General features: G+C 41.8%; 2 protein-coding genes across 6 annotated transcripts; one reads left to right on the top strand and one right to left on the bottom strand.

Moving 5' to 3' along the window:
• Window positions 1-1,814: 1,814 nt before the first annotated feature.
• Window positions 1,815-12,247, top strand: LOC110989501 (trans-1,2-dihydrobenzene-1,2-diol dehydrogenase-like). 2 transcript variants are annotated; one of them, XM_022253934.2, is made up of 8 exons: window positions 1,815-2,009; window positions 5,140-5,365; window positions 5,987-6,150; window positions 7,145-7,280; window positions 7,822-7,935; window positions 8,812-8,936; window positions 9,824-10,031; window positions 10,526-12,247. In XM_022253934.2, the coding sequence occupies exons 2-8, from the start codon at window positions 5,164-5,166 to the stop codon at window positions 10,633-10,635; spliced, it is 1,059 nt and encodes a 352-aa protein (XP_022109626.2). In that variant the 5' UTR covers window positions 1,815-2,009; window positions 5,140-5,163; the 3' UTR covers window positions 10,636-12,247. The 2 variants fall into 2 exon arrangements, with proteins under 2 accessions (XP_022109626.2, XP_022109625.2); XM_022253933.2 differs by lacking the exon at window positions 1,815-2,009 and adding an exon at window positions 2,417-2,719.
• Window positions 10,081-19,715, bottom strand: tpgs2 (tubulin polyglutamylase complex subunit 2). Of its 4 annotated transcripts, none has more exons than XM_087136481.1 (8): window positions 19,560-19,715; window positions 18,321-18,475; window positions 17,255-17,387; window positions 16,617-16,733; window positions 15,884-16,047; window positions 14,325-14,503; window positions 13,247-13,291; window positions 10,081-12,744 (listed from the first exon to the last, which is right to left on the bottom strand). In XM_087136481.1, exons 1-8 carry the CDS (start codon window positions 19,624-19,626, stop codon window positions 12,681-12,683), a joined length of 924 nt encoding a protein of 307 aa, XP_086992607.1. In that variant the 5' UTR covers window positions 19,627-19,715; the 3' UTR covers window positions 10,081-12,680. The 4 variants fall into 4 exon arrangements, with proteins under 4 accessions (XP_086992607.1, XP_022109629.1, XP_086992608.1 ...); XM_022253937.2 differs by having other exon boundaries at window positions 17,255-17,392; window positions 18,308-18,475; XM_087136482.1 differs by lacking the exon at window positions 19,560-19,715 and adding an exon at window positions 18,710-19,474 and having other exon boundaries at window positions 17,255-17,392; window positions 18,308-18,475.
• Between the last annotated feature and the right edge of the window lie 6 nt (window positions 19,716-19,721).

Consider the following 19,721-nt stretch of genomic DNA (forward strand, 5'->3'; position numbering starts at 1 on the left):
TTTGAAGCCCTTCAAATCCCCCGTGTAGGCCCCTTAATCCTTCCATATGCTCTACGGCACAGTGCATGCCCTACCTATTGTTTATCCGGCCCTGTCCGCCCCATCTGGAAAAAAATCTGCTCTCGAACCGACTTATTGCTTTTTTTCAACTCAACAAGTTGCTACAAATATTCTGACTGACACGTTCACCAACTACTTAATGAAAAACCCTCTCGATAGCAAGTCTAGTCTGGCCGTCTCAAACACCACAGGTGGATGTCGGTTCTGAGTCGCAGAGGATGCAATTACTGCTCTGTGGGAGTGTTTTTGTTGTTTGTTTGTTGGTTTGTTGGTTGGTTGGTTTGTCCATCCACTGAAAATTGCTGCCTCGTAATATAGCATTTCGTGCAGGTGCAGGCACTGGGAATGCATTTTATTGCATTTATCTAAGGGGCACACAGCCATCGAGTGGCCCACTGCCATCGAATGGCCCACGATGCCATGCTTGAAATAGTCTGCTTAGAGCAATTCCGACAACGTCTGGGTCAGAGGACTGTAACCTATTAAAATGTCTTACAGTGTACGGAAAAATTAAGCAGATTTTTTTTCACATCTGATCTAACGAGGGTTTGCAAGATTTCTTAATTCGACGGTGTGTTTCAGATGGTTCTAGGCCAAGCCCCTACATAGAAGTATAATAATAACCCAAAGCAATCAACTTAGCGACAATCTCGCCCTGTCTGAATAAAGAAATACAGTGCTTTGTCTATAGTAGGCTTCTTTCATACAAGACAGTAACCCACTTGCGCCTACAGTTTCCTTCAGCAAGTTAAACTGATTTGAATAAAGTCTGGTACACTGAGCTATCTGATTGCACATAAACAACAATTCGAATTCCCCCGGCTAAAGACACTGTTGCTATACACGTCGTTATACCCAGCAAGAAATGAGACCGAGGGGTACCCCCCCAACATGTCCAATCCCTATACACGTTCCAGACTATTGTTACTTAACACATACCCCCAAGATGTTTGAAAGGAATTCCCCAGATTCCTGCGAGACAATGACCAACACAAAGCGGGGGGGGGTTCTCTCCGTCTCATACCTTGCTGCATATGAGTTTGAGATGATTCTTCGGTCAACCCACTGAGCAGAGTCAATGAGTGATTACACCGCCAACAATATCAACCCTCCATTAACTCCTCATTAATTGAAGACAATTTCTCTATCATCTTACCTTCAGCCCTGTCGTCAGCCTCTGGGTACACAGCACCAGATGGGGTGTCACAGGAACAACGGATGATTTTGATGCTTATGGTTTGGACCAATGGGGGCCAGGTGCTCGCCAGGGGAAGCCACCTCCCCCTCCCGCCGACGAGCCTACTTGGCTTTTTCCAACGCAAGATATCGACCGGGCGAATGCTGCAATTTCAAACTTAACTTTGGAATGGTTTTTGACGGCAAAGGTCTGTGTAACAAAGTTGCGGAGTGTCATAACGAAATAAAAAGGAACCACTCGTGATCTCGCCCATATTCAAGCGCTCACATTGCTTAGTACGTTACGGGGTGCCATCAAAATAATGCAAGTCAACATTTCTTCGTCACGAAAACTCATGTACATAGTTTATGGTCTTGTGGTGGAAGTAAATTTCTTCTGAAACTGTGGTGAAGGGTGAGTTCCCTGCAAACAGAACCTAAGAGGGTAAGCAGCAAGCATCCTCGCGAAATTTCAGCTCATAAAACCTAGCGGATGGCAAGTGACATCAGAAAGAAAAAGTCTAATTAAGAGAGTAAGGCCAACTTTAGACTTTGAACGTAAAATAGTAGTTCCATATATCACCGAGCAAGGAAGTACTCTATGCGTGGTTATATGTGCAGTGCAGCATGCAGCTATTGTGCGTTAATTGTGCACGTGCACTGACGCACAATGCGCCATTTTGGCTACATTTTGGCTGCAACTCAAGCCGCTCGCCCTGGATGCTCAGCTATAGTGACACCAACAAGACCAGTGAGATTGGCAAACTACACTGGTAATTTTTCCTGTTACATGTATTGTTAACCGGGGTGCCACGATTTGTTGTTGTTGTTGTTTTGTTTTAATGGCGCGTTCAGCAACCCAGACTATTTGCGCCAATAACTGTACGTTTATTTATACACTTTATTAATCAGCATCACATTACGGAGTTAGGAAGAAGGTCCAGTTTTAGAGGCAGGAGGAAACAGATGTACCCGGAGAAAACCTGCGAAAGCAATTACGGACTGGAAACCAAATGCACTTAAAGCCTGGGCCAAGCTGGGACTCGAACCCGGTCCTAATTGGTGCAAAGCGAGGAAAGAACCGCTACGCTAACCCGCTAACCCATTCCCACGATTTCGTGTTACCACTGTACTATAGCTCCCAGGTTACCAAATAAACGCCTTGAGTAAAGGCTAAGTCAATCTTTGCTATGATCATTAGTGTGCAATCGACCTATGGACGGTATTGGAAAAGAACATCAAACATCAACATGAGGTCAGGAGGTGGTTCTTTGTAGAGGGGTACCTGGCGTCGCGTAGTACGATATTCTTTTTTAGGCTGTTGTGGCCAGTGCCAAGAAGCACAGTATTGAAAATACGAGGTGAATATTTTCCTGTACCACGGTCTTTCATCATCACCATTCTCCTCCACCATTGTAAAAGCTGTGTGGAGGTATTCCACGCTGAACCGTCACTTGGAGTGTCATAAACCCCCCAAAATTAGGTAAGTTTGATAAAGGCCGGTGCGGGGCCTGTGCTGGGTGCCGCGATAGCAGATCTGCGCGATCGCCGGGCCGACCTTTGTGCTAGTAAGTAGTATGCAAGGTAGAGAACGAGAGACTGGTTTTTCAGAAAACGGTCGGTTTCATGGTCTAAAAACCACTATTGTGAAATTTTCAAGAGCTGTAAGTACCTCACGATTGCTCTCACAGGAAAATTTGAGAGTGTGGAATTTCAAGTGCGTCACCCGTAATACCTCAGAGGCTGGATTTAAACATGAAGACTTTATCCTGTTCCTTCCATGATTTAAACAACAGTGTTATGACCTCGTGTAAGTTAAAGAGCTTCAAGGCACGCAGAGGTGCCTTTTGGTTTGCAGAATTTATCCCCGCGTGCAGGTCGACTGAATGCACCCAACAGCGGTGATTATGTAATAGCTGCAGGCCTAGAGGTTTAGGAGGATTTTAGGCTTTGGCGACGAAAGGTTGTTCATGTGGTTTACATAAATACCTTCGTACATCATGAAAGGCACACAGATTAAAGTAGTTTGAACTTGTCTGAGTTTATGACACTCCAAAGTTAATGCTCCCAACAAAATTTTCTCCTAAACTTTTTCTGGCATAAATATTGGAGGTAGGATTACAGTAAAAGGTGGAGGAATAAAAACCCTGTTAGGCCACGGGCAAAATTCTGTACAAGGGCGAGAAATCAGCATTCGTCTTAACTTTTGGGTGTCATGTTTCAATGAAGTTGACTTGATTTGATAGTGCTGAATCCAACTATGCTTGTCCCCAAAAGTGTAGTCTGCACATTACCCGAAAAATGGCACGTTTTCAAGTTTTTGTCCATTTTTAGTCCAAAACCAATTTTTACCTTCCTCTTTTACAATTTTTGTGCAAATTCCAACCACCTTTGTAGAACGACACGCACATACATGTACGAAACATTCATTTAAATTCAAAATCATTTTATTTAGCCTTTGTTGTGTCTGACAAAAAGAAATGTAAACAGAGAAAACAAAGACTGAAGTTATGGAAGTTATGTCATGTCAAAGGCTGCATAATCAGTGTAGCAAGTTTGCAGCAAGTTTTTTTTTTTACATTTTTAAAATAAATATTTCGGTTGTTTTTTTACTGCTATATATGCGCGTGTTATATTGCTCGATTAGGAATGACGTGAACTGTGGAGTTGAATTTGCAGGTTAAATTATCTTCTAGCACAAAATACTTGTTGGAAGCTGACAGAGACACTGTCCAAATTTCCAATATCAGTGCTGTGAAACAGGGAACTGGAATGAACTTGGTGAAGATACCAGCCCAACATTTTGAAGAGGAATTTAGGCCTTGCAGTCAGAATCACTGTCTGAAGTTTCATCCTCGTTCTCACTGTCGCTGTTTTCATATTGTTGAAATCTCTGAGTCCATTCAGGCAGTCACTGCATTTGCGCAGTTCGGTGCATGGAAGCTTTGCCTTGTGGCAAGAGCAATTGGTTGGATTCCAATGTGTGTTTTCTTGCATATACCGTGAACATTTTGTAGCATTTCAGCAGGAGCTGCAGCAATGGACACCCATTTGACATCCATCCATGATGTCGTGAATATACATGTATGTTTCGCTGTTATCCAGTCGCACTTTTTCACAGCCGGTAGAGAGCCAATACCATTATGGTGCAGACAAGAGGAGCAACTCCCGATGTGATACAAGAGGGATTTCTAATAGTTGCCCCTGTATATTATTTTTATTTGGCTCAGAGAAACAAATAATTCTGGAAACACAGAAACAGGAAAAAATGCTTGATCAGGAATCTAACTCAAATCGATAAACTGCAAACTTTGCACTTTCCTTTGTGACTTAGATACAGATAAATTTATATCCTGTTGCAAGATATCAACTATACATGTACATCTGATGCAACTTAGGCTAACTACCCACTGAACCGGTTGGAAAACCAGGAATCAATTGAGAGTAAAGATGGTCTATGAAGGGCTCTTCAATTCCACCATCCCCGACCGTGTCCACATGTTAAGAGGTGATTCGTAGGGTCCTGTTATAGTTACTAGGACTAGTGTCAACGTACATTAATGTGCAATTAGCAAATTACCCGCTTTGAAACGCGAGTGTGAAGCCACACCCTGATTCAGAGCAGAGCGGCCAGCTGCCCAAAGACTACGCCCCTTATCTTCTGGGAGACTTAAGTTAAAGGAGATCTCCATACTGGTTGTCGTTGCTATTGAGTTGTACATGTATGTGTAGCAGCCAGTGCTTTCTCCGGTTATTTTGTCAAAGTCCATGTTTATGACCCCCACGGGAATACTGGCTCGATCAGTGTTTGAAAAACTTGGATCCTCCGTTCTCTTGGGAGTGCAGATTCGTCATTGGACAGATTTCGTGATTTGTGTTTTCTCCACTTTATGATACATGCAGCTGTCGACTCCAAGGCCATTCAACATGAAACTGCGCTGGGGCATCTGCTCCGCGGGGAACATCAGCAACGACTTTGTCGTGGCGCTCTCCACCCTGCCTGCCGAGGACCACGCGGTGGTGGCCGTGGCTGCCCGGTCCAAAGAGGATGCGAGCAAGTTTGCCGAGAGGCACGGGATCCCTGTAGCCTACGGAGGCTACGAAGCCTTAGCTGAGGATGATAATGTCGGTACGCAGCTTCGCGCTTCACTTAAAAAAAACCCCAGAATTCTACTTTTTGCTGCCATTGCCAATGACTAATTACCAAGCAAACGTCCGAAACAAAACAGGGAATTTTGCTTAGTGACAAATGATTAACGCTAGCTTTTCATACATACTCCATTAATTGTACTTCTGTGCTTACAGGAAACCTTCCTGAATATTCCCAAATGCTTCATTGGATAGACGAACCAACTTGTGCAGTTTGCTTTGCTCCGCGTGTGGTGTTGAATTCAACCACTGCACTGTGCAGGGCACTGGGCAAACATCAGTGTCGGGACTGTGTTGTTCCAGTACACAGCATATCCCTCTCACCCAACGATCGACTGCTAAAATATGCAACAAAGCCCAAACCATTTTACAACCGTTGCACTCAGTAACACTCCCTGATTCTGAGGTCTCATTGGTTTTTATCGGCCATGAAAGTTCTCGATCCCTCCTCTGTATTCTGATAGGCCAGTCTCAAACTCAAGGCCGATACGTCCAGCCAGGAGTACCTACGGATAAACAGGTTAAATATTCAAACTACCTACGGTATGCAACTGAAAGAATTTCTGACACATTCTGCTCTTTTCAAACTGTCTATTTGCAGACATTGTCTACATCGGTGCAGTGAACAATGTTCACCTTCCTCTCTGTAAGCTGTTTCTAGGAAAGGATAAAAACGTCCTCTGTGAGAAGCCTTTGGGTCTGAATAAGAGAGAGGTCCAAGAAATGGTCAATCTCGCCAGACAGAAGAATGTCTTTTTCATGGAGGTATTTATATATGAGCATCAACTCTAATTGTAAAAGTCTTGGAGACGATCTTTTTCAAATGTGAGAGGTTGGTGCGTCACGCACGCATTTTCAATTTCTGAAGTTAGCGTGGACGTTTTAAACCCGTATCAGACAGGCGTTCCAGAGTCGCGCTGAACCAAATTAAAAACAAATTTTGAATTAAGTTCGGCAAAGGTTCGACGTCTGAAACAATTTGCAGCGACCAGTTGTGCGAGCAGGCGAAAGATCGACACTCGAAGGAGATCGGAATGACACCAGAGCGACTTGGTGTCAGACGTCGCTCTTTCTATGAGCCGAGCCCGATGCAAAATGTATTTATTTGGTCCGTCTGAAACCAAAATTTACCCAGTGGGTCGACCCGAGTCGCTCTTCTGGCTCGACTCCAGACTCCTGTCTGAAACGGGTGTTACATGTACATGAGAACCCACTTGTTTACATAACATAAGAACTTGTTTATGATACATATTGCAGTTAAATATTGCAGCAAGCAAACGATCTGACCAGCAGTTTGTGTTGTGGTTTTTCCATCCGAGCCCTACTGGCAATCCGCTGACTTTGCTGATCGTTACTTTGTCAGTTTTTTGGGGGGACATTTCCAGGATACATTAGGGTCATTTTTATGTGAGTGTACTGTGGCCAGTACAACATTGTGGCTGGAAGATTTTCATTGTTAGGTAAACTTGGACCAAGTTGTGGAGACTATCAGTCCATAACACAGTGACAGGACATTGTCTCTTTTGAGAGATGGTGGGGGACTTTGGTGCGTCCCCACACTGTTCTAGGTCCTCAGAGTAACTGGTTTAAATAGTGTGTAGTACTCTTATCTGCTGAAGAAGTTTATGCATAACTGTGTATACAATGTGTGTCAAAACACAGCAGATGTACTGTACAAGTTTTTTTTTCTGTAGGCCTATTTGGCGCCAAAGTTTTGATTTAGATCTATACACAATTCTGGTTTCGGTCGCTGATCTAGGGTTGGTGGACTCGTTTCTTCCCAGCCACTGCCAAACTGTGTGAGCTGCTAGATGCTGGCGTCATCGGCGACATAAAGGCTGTAAATGTATCGCTCGGCAAACCGATTTCTTCAGTCGAAAGATTGAGAAATAAAGGTACGGCTTCATTGTTTGGGTAAAAAGTGTTCATAATGTTCTCTTTCAGAGTTGCGTGTATGCACTGTGTTTGCAGCCCTGCTCGGCGAAGTAAGTCAAATATCGCGCATTTTAAATCCCAGCAATTATTAAATTACCATTTAAAAAGGAGGTTTTTGAAGAATGGGCTCAGTTGTTTCAGTTAAAAAACAACTAAGAAATTTCATTGTTGGTAGAAGACAAGAAAAAGGGATGTTTTTATGCTCATTCATAAGTGTGGCATATTTTCATTTGACAACTCAGCATAGTGAAAATGGAAAAGAAATGTCCTCGGCAAGATTCGCAATATACCGTTTTAATGCCCTTTTCATTCAGACATCAGTTCGCTCAGGAAAAGTCAATATTGATATTTGAAGATCAAGGCTTATCAAAATGATTCAGTTGTACACAGTTCGCGAACACCTGGCAAAGGCGTGTGTTTACTGTTAACAAGATAAAACATCTTGGGAAGTTTCTTCACCTCATGTTTTTCTTTGGCGGGATATTTTTTTTTCACTGCCAGATGTTGGGGGAGGTGCTCTGTTAGACTTGGGCGTCTACCCCATTCGAGAGGCACTCATGATATTTGGCGAGGCTCCTATATCGTGCACCAGTGCCGGTACCTTGTCAGACTCGGGTGAGATTTCTTTCCAGATTGGGTCGTTTCTTTTTCGGCCTCTTGTTTGTTATGAGATGGAGCTTAGGAGATTTATTTGTGTCTTTTCGATGTAGACTGTTGGATGTGGGAAAGTTTGTGTATAACCTGCATTTTTTTAGAAGTAGAGCTATAGTTAAGCCCATTTAGAGTCAGTCCAACAAGAATACCAAAAGAGATGATTTGCTAGTGTAGCCTGGAAAAATGACACAACGAACAAATCAAACTAAATCAACAGAAAATCCTGAAGGTTGGGTGAACCTGTCTGCAATAACAAACCAAAATGATCGAATAATGGAAAAGTCGCGAGGAAAGCTAATAAATAGAGACAAACGACTGATATTGAGATCGCGTCAAAAGAAAAAAAATAATTCTTCACCTGAAGGTAAAAATAATGGGTCACAACGCAACAAAGTCTTAATCCAAGTTAACCAAATTCAAGTACAAACAGTGCGAATACAACTCATCAGGCCGCTGGAGCTCAGAGTAAAAATGACAAAGGGAATTGAAGATGACAAAAAAATTAAAATTGTTGTTTGATACAACACTCGCATTTCTAATCACTTAAAGCAGGCCTTATAGGCTACTTAACTTAAACTGGGTCGGTCAAGTTCCATCGGTGATCATTTACTGACCATGTTCTCACTGATAACCTGTACACAAAATGTACCCTGGGTACCAGCCCAAATCGACCAGTACTTGACTAATTGTCGCTCATAGCCTTGGTTTCGTAGCAGGTGGCATTCTTTCTGCCCCACCTTTTGTTAAGGTAAGATTGAGAACTTAAAAAGGACTTGGTTGAACTGTTGTTTGGCCACCTCCGATGATAAACACTTTCCGTGGTGTTATTTCACGCAGGTGTTGATGAGACAACCGTTACCACTTTGATATTTCCCGGCAAGGCCGTGGCAACATTGAACACCAGCATGGTGGTTGAGCTTGCCAATGAGGCCCAGATTAGAGGTGCAAAGGGTTATATCAAGGTAATTCACTCGATACATTGCAGTTATACGCAACCATAATTATAAAGGCTAATTTAAGGAAAAGGTTCAACTCTTCCACAGATATAGTGCCAATTGAGAGGACTATTTCGTTTATATTTTTAAGGAAAGTTGAGACTGATAACCTGTTTGTTCCCAACAATATCTGTATTTCAACACGCGTGTACGTCCCCACAACAAAATAAAAAATAATGCAGTTGTCCTTTAGTAGTTGAGTATTAGTTTTGAGTCAGTTATGACTCATATATGAGTCACATATGTCAATTGTTTGTTACTTCATGTATATGATGAGGTGGTTGCTGAAAAATATGAGAATGTGAGTCTGAGTCCTATGTGAGTAATTGACGTGTCTAATGATGTACCAAATGTGACAAAGTGGACTTTGGCTCGGACTCAAGTTAGGGTTGAGTACACTCACTGACAGTCACTGAAAATGTACCAGGCTGAGAATTAGGGTGCTTCAGACGGAGGTATCAACTCACTCTCTTTCGCAGTGAGCTGTCTGAGAAACATGATGATCTAAACACTATACATGTATCCGGTTCGTAAGTGACTTTGTCACAAAGGCGGACGCGCCACGATTTGCAGGCTCCCATTGGACGATCGCTGAAGTTGCGCCACACTTACGAACCGTATACGCATTCCATTCACTTCATGCACAGTGTCTCCTGAAGTTGGCAGAGCCATATTTTACCACAGTGCAACTGTAAAACCCGCAGACCAGACCAGAAAAAAATGTCTAATTTTGTCTTTCATTATGTAATTCTTGTCTGGAGTAACTTTGGAAATGCCTCAAACGTTGTGCGGCCAAGCATGGCGAACATGTACCCTCCATCTGAATTCTGGTCCATACTATCCCATTACTGCAGGTCCATTCTCCATTTTGGTGCCCTTCAAAGATTGAGGTGACGGCTGTCATGGGCGGGGCCGAACATGAAGTCGTCAAACTGACGGAGGTAGATCTGAAAACCGAGGTGTATGAGTTTTGCCATCCAAAAGCTGAAAAGCGCACGTTCTTTGTGAACAGTGCAGGGCTCCGATACGAAGCAGAGTGTGCACGCCAGTGTCTCATGAAAGGTGAACTAGGGCATGTACTGTTTAAAAAACTCACTTTTCTCCATAACAATTTCAAATCTCAAAGAGTCCTTTTTTATTGTCTTTCCATATTTTGGCAAGTGACACGGCATGGAATAATTATGATACAGATGAAGCACAGAGAACATTAATTTGGCGTTGTCCATATCAGCTGGCCGAGGCTAGGTCTAATGCACACATCTATATGAGAAGTGACCGCTGCTACTTGCGAGCTGCTTCCATCAGTTTATATGTATTGCTTAGCCACAGCCATTACCTCTGAACATAGTCTTACGCATGAACTCATGCCAACAAGATTATTACGTGTTTAAGACACGTACTTCAAGATGCACTCAATATCACAATAGTCAATAAATATGTAGATTTTCCTCTAAGCTAATTGAATTATCTCAAACATTTTCAACATTCCCTTGGATTTCTGTTGTCCACTTTACTTTTACTTTTTATGAAAACGTGGCTTCAATTGTAATCAACAGGTTTGAAGGAGTGTCCAACTGTCTCCCTGGATGAGAGTTTGTTGGCAGCCGAGATCCTGGACAAAGCCCGCTGGGATGTTGGTTATAGACTACCTGCCGATGACCTTTGAGAAGGAACCTACTAAGTCTGGCTGTTGTCAGCCACATCAGTCACCTGTTCTGTTGAACTGAGATATGAACAGTCTGCTAAGGCTTGCGCTTCAGATTCAAAAGTTACTACATGTACTTCAAGATAGCAGGGAATCCATGATTGCTACTTCGGGGAAAGAAATATATTGGATTTTGTTGGCACTTTTTTATTCAAAATAAAGTCTATTGTATTCAGCCGCTATTAAATCAGTTCATTTAACAACAATAATCATTTAAATGTTGCACTTCTTGCCTCAATCAAAGAGGTTTTAAAACAGATCAGCTATGTACAATTTTCTTGAATGGCCAAATTGCTTCTGTGAGAGAAGAGTTATTCCGTGTGACATGCCACGGAAACATCAGCTATGCACAATTTTCCTGAATAGCCAAATTGCCTCTGTGACAGAAAAGTTATTCCATTTGACATGCCAAGTAAAAAGATCAGCTATGCGCTATCTTCCTGAATGGTCAAACTGGCTCTGTGAGAGCAGAGCTATTTTGTTTGATGTGCCAAGAAAAAAGATCAGCTATGCACAATTTTCCTGAATGGCCAAATTGCCTCTGTGAGAGAAAAGTTATTCCATCTGGCGTACCAAAGTAAAAAGATCAGCTATGCGCTATCTTCCTGGTTGGCCAAATTAGCTCTGTGAGAGCAGAGCTATTTTGTTTGATGTGCCAAGAAAAAAGATCAGCTATGCACAATTTTCCTGCATGGCCAAATTGCCTCTGTGAGAGAAAAGTTATTCCATCTGACGTACCAAGTAAAAAGATCAGCTATGCACAATTTTCCTGAATGGTCAAACTGGCTCTGTGAAAGCAGAGCTATTTTGTTTGATGTGCCAAGAAAAAAGATCAGCTATGCACAATTTTCCTGAATGGCCAAATTGCCTCTGTGAGAGAAAAGTTATTCCATCTGACATGCCAAGTAAAAAGATCAGCTATGCACTATCTTTCTGGTTGGCCAAATAGGCTCTGTGAGAGTGGAGTTATTTCACCTGACATGACAGCTATGCACTATGCACAATTTTCCTGAATGGCCAAATTGTCTCTTTGAGAGTCGAGTAACTCCATTTGGCAAGCCAAGTAACAAAATTTGATAGCTACATGTATGCAGAGGTTGAAAGTACAGTTGGGCACCAGATGTCGTCAGACAGTTTACATTATTTTTCCAAACAAAGCGGCAAATCATTACATGCCAGGTCATCTGACACTAACTGAAGGGCAGACTAAATGCTAATGATGATGCCAAGTTGCTTCGAGGTGTCTTATTCTTCCATTACATTTCACACTAATGTGAAGAAACATCTCAATGAAGTTTTATATCAGTTTGACTCAATTTCAGTTTAATTCAGTAAAGAACGTATAACTTTGCTTTGATTAACATTCCAGTTTTGAATCATATAACATTGCTTTTTACAGCATCCTTAAGTTGAATAAGATTTTAATAGATTCACTCGGGGCTCCTTAATTAAACTGATTTAATGGTTAAAATTTTCAGCGCTCTGTTATTTTACAGATCTTGTGTTAAATGTTATTGGACAAGTTGTGATAAGGTCATACGCCGCAATAACATTATGATCTTCAGATTATAAAGTCTCAGCTGAATTTTGCTTTTCTCCCCAAAACCGGTAAGCCACCCTAATTTTTCTTGTAACCAACTTGGTGAAATGGGTCTGAAATAGGCTCTTACCCAGTCAGAGAGGTCAATGTGAACACCGTCTTGTCAAGTACCTCTCATCAAATCATCAACTGTCATCCACAGCATGATTCCATGGACCCACAAACCTGCTGTTCAGGATGCCATGTCAACTCAGTGGCCAGTTTGTTTGCTTTGAATGTCATGACGGGGGCACATGTCCATTCCATATAGCCACACATTCCCTCTGTGGCTGCTGTCTTAGTTCTGAAACCAGTGGGTGTAAAAGACGATCTAAGGATGCCAGACGTTGTGGGAAGTTGGTTTACAACATGTGGTTTGGCAGTACAAGTTAGTCCATCTGGAGGCCTCACAGTGTTCCTAGCTGGGTCATCGAAGCCGGCCCCCGCCCGACTGAGAACTGGACCGGTTACCTGTGGCTCCAGACAGAGGTCTGCAGTAAGAAAAGCAGGAATAAGGAAGGGCAATTTATGAAACTCTCCAAACAAAATTCACATTTCTAGAATGACTAGAAATCAGTCTGTTTTGGACTGGACAAACACCTGTGTCAAGGAATGCGCAGAATACATGTACACATGTACAATGCGATTCTCATCAAAACAGTTTTTATGTGGCTTCGACAGAATATGTGGACTTCATCTTGACTTCAAGTATCATCACAACTTGTTCCAAAATTAATCGACTGGACTCCAGCCAATCAAAACTTTGTATTTTTCTTGATAATTTTGCCTATGAATCCGCATTATCTTAACAAAAACCAAACTATCACCCTACCTTTGAAGGCAACACTACCACAGACTCAAACCAATAACCAACATTGTTTTTCTTATTGCTTAAAACTACTGGTAACAACCAACATGATAAAACTGCCACGAATGACAATTTTTCACGAGTTCATACCACTTGGGATGCACAAGTGATAAGTCTGTACTTACTTTCCAACTTGGCCATATTTTTTCTTGCTTTGAGACGATTTTGACCTATAAGAAAACATCACAGCAACATTCAACAACGCCACAGTAATTTAAACCCAGTAATTCATTTAGGAAATTATTTGTAAATGTAACTGTTTAGGCATGTCAAATCTTACCAATCACAAATCTTAGGCTGATTGACTTAATATTCTGTAGATCTTGAAAATAATATTCACTTCACTCTATTATGCCATGACTAATTATCAGGGTAGGTAAAAAGCACTTATGGCAATCACACTGAAATTAACACAAGTTGTCTCAAGAACACCACCTTGATGTACTGTACATTACTTTAATGGTTGCAGGTTCAAATCCTCCAGTCAATTTTTTTCTGATCTGAATCTTCGACTCATAAAGACTTCCAGATGATCTAGGACTGAGCATCACACATGAGGGACGATGGTAACATTCTGTCACCGTTTTCACAAAGGGACAGGCATGTGGATTTTGAAGAACAAAAACACTTTCAAAACCTTGCAAGAGAAGTTTCCCCTATTTTCAAACTGCAAAAATTACTACTTTGCATCAACTTCAAGCCGTGAGGATCCCTGCACATGTTTCTTTGAATGGTAAACTTTTATGTGAACCCAATATTAGAATGACACATATCCTGTCCCTTCATGAAAATTAAAAGCCAAGTTCTCTTACATTTATGCCTCTATGTTCAAAATGTTGTTCCATGGGGAAGGGACATGAGTGTTTACAAGTGCAGTTGAAAATGTAACAGAGATGCTTGTCCCTTCGTGACAACGAAAATCTCAGTTGACCTACTTTTATGCCTTTCAAGGCAATACATTTTGAACACCTCAGGAATTAATAATAAATAATACAGAAAATTTAATGCAATTTATAAATTGATGACTTTTTTGTTTACGGAAGAATGCCAAAATAGTTCAGTACAATGTTTCACATAAAACAGAAAGAAAAAAATTTAAATCTGATATCTTGTCAATTTTGACATGCCCCTCCCTTTGTGAAAATGAAAACTTTTTCCGAATCCATGAATTGGCCGTTCAGTCCCAAATTGATTTACGCTTACTTCTTGTCTGCTTTCCCTTTGAATACTCGCCCGACATCCAGTTTATTGACTTCAGCCAGGTCGCTCTTAGGAGATTCTTTAGCAACATTCCAACCATTGTCGGTGGCTGGCTCCATATCGGCCACGCTTGTTTCCGAATCCAGTCTGATCCGAAGTGGGGAATAGAGGTTAAACCATTGCTGAAATTAAGACAAACAGAACATGATGTATCAATGCCTACTAAATCATCTCTATCACTCCTCGCACATATGCGACGCAGCTACGTTTATGTTACAGATGCACAAATTCTACATACCATTTTTCTCTCTTAAAAAAATGTTATTAGTTTTGATCTAGGTAAATGCTCTCTTTACGTGAACAGTCTCTTACGAAGCTTCCTTTTATGTGGATGTGCACTCAGAACATTTGAAATTCTCCTGATCAGCATGATGTCACTACAGACTTTTAACAAGCGGCAAGGGGGGAAATTTACCCCCTTTGCGTGATTCAATAATGTAAAGAAGTTCCTGAAAGTCCGACAGTGGAATTCTTTAACCCTGTTTCATATGATTGTGAAGAGCATGTTAAAGGCAAATTGGTGGTTATCTGTCTAGATGTGTATTTTTGTAATAACCATGGAATAGTGACAGGTATTCTAGATGTGTAGTTTTTGTAATAACCATGGAATAGTGACAGGCATTCTAGATGTGTAGTTTTGTAATAACCATGGAATAGTGACAGGTATTCTAGATGTGTAGTTTTTGTAATAACCATGGAATAGTGACAGGCATTCTAGATGTGTAGTTTTGTAATAACCATGGAATAGTGACAGGCATTCTAGATGTGTAGTTTTGTAATAACCATGGAATAGTGACAGGCATTCTAGATGTGTAGTTTTGTAATAACCATGGAATAGTGACAGGCATTCTAGATGTGTAGTTTTGTAATAACCATGGAATAGTGACAGGCATTCTAGATGTGTAGTTTTGTAATAACCATGGAATAGTGGCAGGCATTCTAGATGTGTAGTTTTGTAATAACCATGGAATAGTGACAGGCATTCTAGATGTGTAGTTTTGTAATAACCATGGAATAGTGGCAGGCATTCTAGATGTGAAGTTTTGTAATAACCATGGAATAGTGACAGGCATTCTAGATGTGTAGTTTTGTAATAACCATGGAATAGTGACAGGCATTCTAGATGTGTAGTTTTGTAATAACCATGGAATAGTGACAGGCATTCATCTATGCCCATCCATTCCCACCAAAACTGCTGATGAATGAAAAAATGGGATTAATTCTCGATATATTTATGAAACAAGGCAATTAAGTCATTCAGAACAAGCCACAAGGGAAACAGTCACATCTCACTGTCTGGGTCCAAATAGTCAACTAGGAAATCCAATCGTTCCTGCAGTTGAGTGCAGTTAGTCCCGTTAACGTGAACAGCGGCTCATGCTCTAACTGGACCCTCGACCAGAGCCAGCAAATCGTCCAGAGTAACCAGCAAATCCAGGACGCTGTTCCCAGCAGAGGGGGGTAACTTGTGCCCCGCAGGTATAACCCTCTGCGCCACCTACCTTGGCCTGCGGGCTGAGACCGATGTCAGTGAAGGCGTGCTGCCACTGGGGCAGGCCAAGATGGGTCAGCATCATGCGGAAGTACTGACTGAAGGTACGGGCCAAGAAATGCCACCGCAGGGCCCTGTCTAGAAGCCAGATCTCAGGATGCTGGGCGGGGGTGCCTACAAAAATAAACACAAATGGAAAAAACAAGCCCTAGCGTACACAGTTGACCAGCATATTCTCACAACTTGGGCTGCAGCTACCTCCACAGATGTGCATGCATTGCTGCTCCCTGTCGCAGCCAGTTCAACTTGGGCTTAGAAAATGGAGTCACACTTACTGGCTGACACAAGTGCCCCACCCCACCCCAAAACATCACCACAGTCCTCATGTTTTATTATTTTTTTTCTTCTAGGAATAGAGAGCCCTAATATTTGTCAAACCAATTTCTTGGGGGAGGGAGGTGAGTATTCCTTTATGGATGAAACAATTTAGACCATCGTTTTGGGAAAACCATTCCACCCTCCTGGACTCAGAACCCAGATACGCCACTGACCAGCTGATTAAGTGCGACCTAAAGCTCTAGAAGACTTCTTCAAGTCAACTCCCACATTCCATTCTGAAGTTTGTTGGCAGAACCAATACACACAGAGAGCTGGAACCGACAATACCTGTGTCTTACCTAGCTTCCGGGATGTGACAGAAAATGCAACATAAGTGACGTCTATTAGTTCAGGGTGTGCCTTACCTGGCCTGGTGTTCCTGTAGACCAGGCAAACCTTGGCAGTGCCTTGGCAGGGATCCAGCTCAAAGATACGGCTCCTGGTGTCAAAATGGGGCTTGGGAAGAATGTCAGTTTCTGCATCTGATTGGGGGTGAAAAAATGGGGGGAAAAAAAGTGAAATAAATCGACTGATGTCCTTTTTGTGTGGATAACTGTTATACATAGTCATTTTTTTGTAAAGCAATATCCTACAGGACAACTTGCATCTGTACCCTCATCTGTTCCTGAAGGACATTTAATTACAGACTATGTTTTCCAAACGTCATATTTAGGATACTTTGAAGGAAGGTGGCGATAGACTGGCCTTTGATGTTTATGTCCGGCTTTGTAGCTCGATTTTTTACTCCCCCCATGTTTAAATTTAGAGCAGTAAAACGTCCTGTTTTCATAGAGATGCATAGCATTGTTACAAGCCATAGGCCAAATGCAAAATGTTTTTTTATTTGCTTCCAACATTATGGCCTGAATGTGGTTCCACTGTGAGAGGTAAATCCTGACGTGGTGACGAGGCAAAAATGTGGAAAAGGCAGTACATGTACATGTAGGTCTCTTCCATGCGGCTCAAGCTCAAGTGTCTGACTGATGGTTTGCAGTAAACATACCACACTGCTCCTCATCACTTGCGTAGTCCATGTCAGCTAGCGACGGTACGTTGGCATTGCTGGCCGCTTTATTTCCTGCCAGCTTGGTTAGACTACTGATCTTGTTAATTTCCATCCAACCCACTGGCTGCAACTGATCTGAAAGGAAAGTTACTTCAATCACAAACAACTCCAACGGTACCACCTAAAAATTAACCAAGTATTTGTGAGATAACATCCTGGCAAATATGGAAGACCTCCCGGCAGAAAGAGAAAATATCAGGAGAAAAGACCTAATATCTTTAGCACAGGGCTAGACAAACCGGAGTGAACATTTCTCAGCTAACAAAATTATTCCCTCCCCCTTCATGACAATCTTGAGGTCTGAACAATGTCCCTTTCAGGATCAGTGGTCATAGAAATTTAACAACTGAGCAACTGCTCCTGTCCAAGAAAATTTCATGTGATTCACTTCTATGTGCTGATAAGAAAATTGTCCTATAAAAAAAGTCCTTTACCTGAAAGATGCAATATTTTAGGATTAGTATCAGATGACCTGATGCAGTGTAATGCCGAAAAATAATTTTTTCCTAGATTTGTGACATCAAACACACCTCATCAAAGTTTGACAAGAGTCCCTCCCTTTAAAAAAAAGCCAGTCTTCTTGAACACAATTTCACTCTCCGAAAGACACCAAACTTCCCATGCACAATGCTGAGAATACCAAATAAATATTACACAGTATGTTTGTAATAAACAACCATACGCTGCTGAGTTGAATGCTCTCTGGAGTAGATACACGAGAGCTGGAGAGTACTATTATACTGAACTGTTCATGCCAAGCCACTACGGGTGTTATGTGACCCTGGTGCAAGTGAAAAACAGCAGGTTAACTGCAAAAGGGCCTCTCAATCTCGTGCAAGGACCTAGGCCCTACATGTAGGCCTGGATCTTTACTGGTTGCTTATAACAGAGGCACAAGCTGACGACAGACACAGCTGTAGCTCTGTGAGACCATTTCTGATCTTGGGTCATAACAAGTTATCACAAGAGTTGACCGAGTCCAATAGTCACCATCAAATCTAACGTTCCATTTCAGCAGAAGCCCATCTGAGGTCAGGTAGAACCGCTTCAGGTCGTCCGGCAGCATGCATGAGTTGCGCTGCTCCCATGAGACCACTTGGTGGCGCTCTGCCGGCCGCAGGTCAACGAGTGTTATATCACAAATCCCAGGCCTCTTTTCTGAAAGCAAAACAATGGCAGTGAAATATTCATCACAATCTTGATTGTTTTCCTTTCCTAAAATGATATCTGACGTATGGTATAACTTTAAATCTAACAAGAGTCAGGAAATGGAACCCAGTGAACTAACTTGGTATCAATTTTAGCCCCATAAAAGAGGTCTTGATCCCCACATCCCACGGGTTGATTTCTGGTTTCATAGATTTCACACGTTTCAAGATGCCATCCCCCTACCTTGGAAGATGGTCGAACTGGCACATGGAGTTTGCTTGGCCATTTGCCCGCTGCATGAGCATTATGGTGTACACAAATTGTATGGTACAGTGCAATCGTACAAGAGATTGGTGAATAAAAACTCAGATTTGCTTATGTGCCAACACTGCATGCTTTTTGTGAATGGTCTGTTAGGCCGGCGCACCATGACATCATCTCCAGGACGTTAACATACAGTTTAAATCACTATTTGAACAAGATGGCGACTTTGAGCACTGCACGAGGACAAGAGCATTTCCAATTTGAATGTGAGTAAACCTTGCCATCATTAGTGAGGCTGGGAAGAGTTTCATATAAGAATGCCAGCAAGTCTTCCCTCCAGTGACTTAATGGCGATCAGAAAGCAAAAACATGTTTAGAAAAGTTCAATTTAAGGCATGTAAGGGGGAAAATACATGTACCAAGGTGGTTTACTGAGAAAATACCCCTGCTTAGAATTTTTCAGACCAGTCTCATCGGGTTTGTGCACAGGGTGTCAAGCGGTGTTCATATAGAACTATTTCCGGGAAGCTAATACATTTTCAAATATTTTTTTTCTGTTGTAGACTATTTTTGAAGTGATTGGAGAACAGACTGCAACAATTTTTTTAGGGCCTAGGCCTATACTATAGACTATAGCTTGCCTGATCGAGCAGACTATGCCATAAATTTGCTTTTGGGTTTTGATTCATGTACGAGCTATTTTGAGTAAAATGAATTAATAGCATGGAAAGCCTATGATGAGTGGTGCAGTAGTACTACTAGTACTACTCACTGACTGTGTAATTTGGAAAAAAATAGCCACAGTCCAAACTCAACATTCAACACCTACCAAGAGATTTTACGACACCAAGAGTTAACTGATCGAAGAGATCTTTGGAGTACGGAATTTCGTCCATACTGGTTCGGTTGTAAGCTCAAAAATGACCTGAAAAGTTAGCCAAATGTTTTTTGCTTGCAGTTGCTAAGTACGCTGCCATCTTGAAAACCTGCC

The sequence above is a fragment of the Acanthaster planci genome, linkage group LG05 (assembly GCF_054643075.1).
Source record: "Acanthaster planci isolate LZ-2023a linkage group LG05, COTS_SCS, whole genome shotgun sequence".
Taxonomy (NCBI): Eukaryota; Metazoa; Echinodermata; class Asteroidea; order Valvatida; family Acanthasteridae; genus Acanthaster; species Acanthaster planci.

Excerpts from the sequence above, each read along its gene's own strand:
- tpgs2 (XM_022253937.2), bottom strand. The coding sequence starts at position 19,626 with ATGGACGAAATTCCGTACTCCAAAGATCTCTTCGATCAGTTAACTCTT. Across the intron at positions 17,393-18,307 it reads ATGGAACGTTAGATTTGATG|ATCAGTTGCAGCCAGTGGGT; the intron begins GTGACTATTGGA and ends CTTTCCTTTCAG. Across the intron at positions 14,504-15,883 it reads GTCTCAGCCCGCAGGCCAAG|CAATGGTTTAACCTCTATTC; the intron begins GTAGGTGGCGCA and ends TCTTAATTTCAG.
- LOC110989501 (XM_022253934.2), top strand. The coding sequence starts at position 5,164 with ATGAAACTGCGCTGGGGCATCTGCTCCGCGGGGAACATCAGCAACGAC. Across the intron at positions 7,936-8,811 it reads CGGTACCTTGTCAGACTCGG|GTGTTGATGAGACAACCGTT; the intron begins GTGAGATTTCTT and ends TATTTCACGCAG. Across the intron at positions 10,032-10,525 it reads ACGCCAGTGTCTCATGAAAG|GTTTGAAGGAGTGTCCAACT; the intron begins GTGAACTAGGGC and ends TGTAATCAACAG.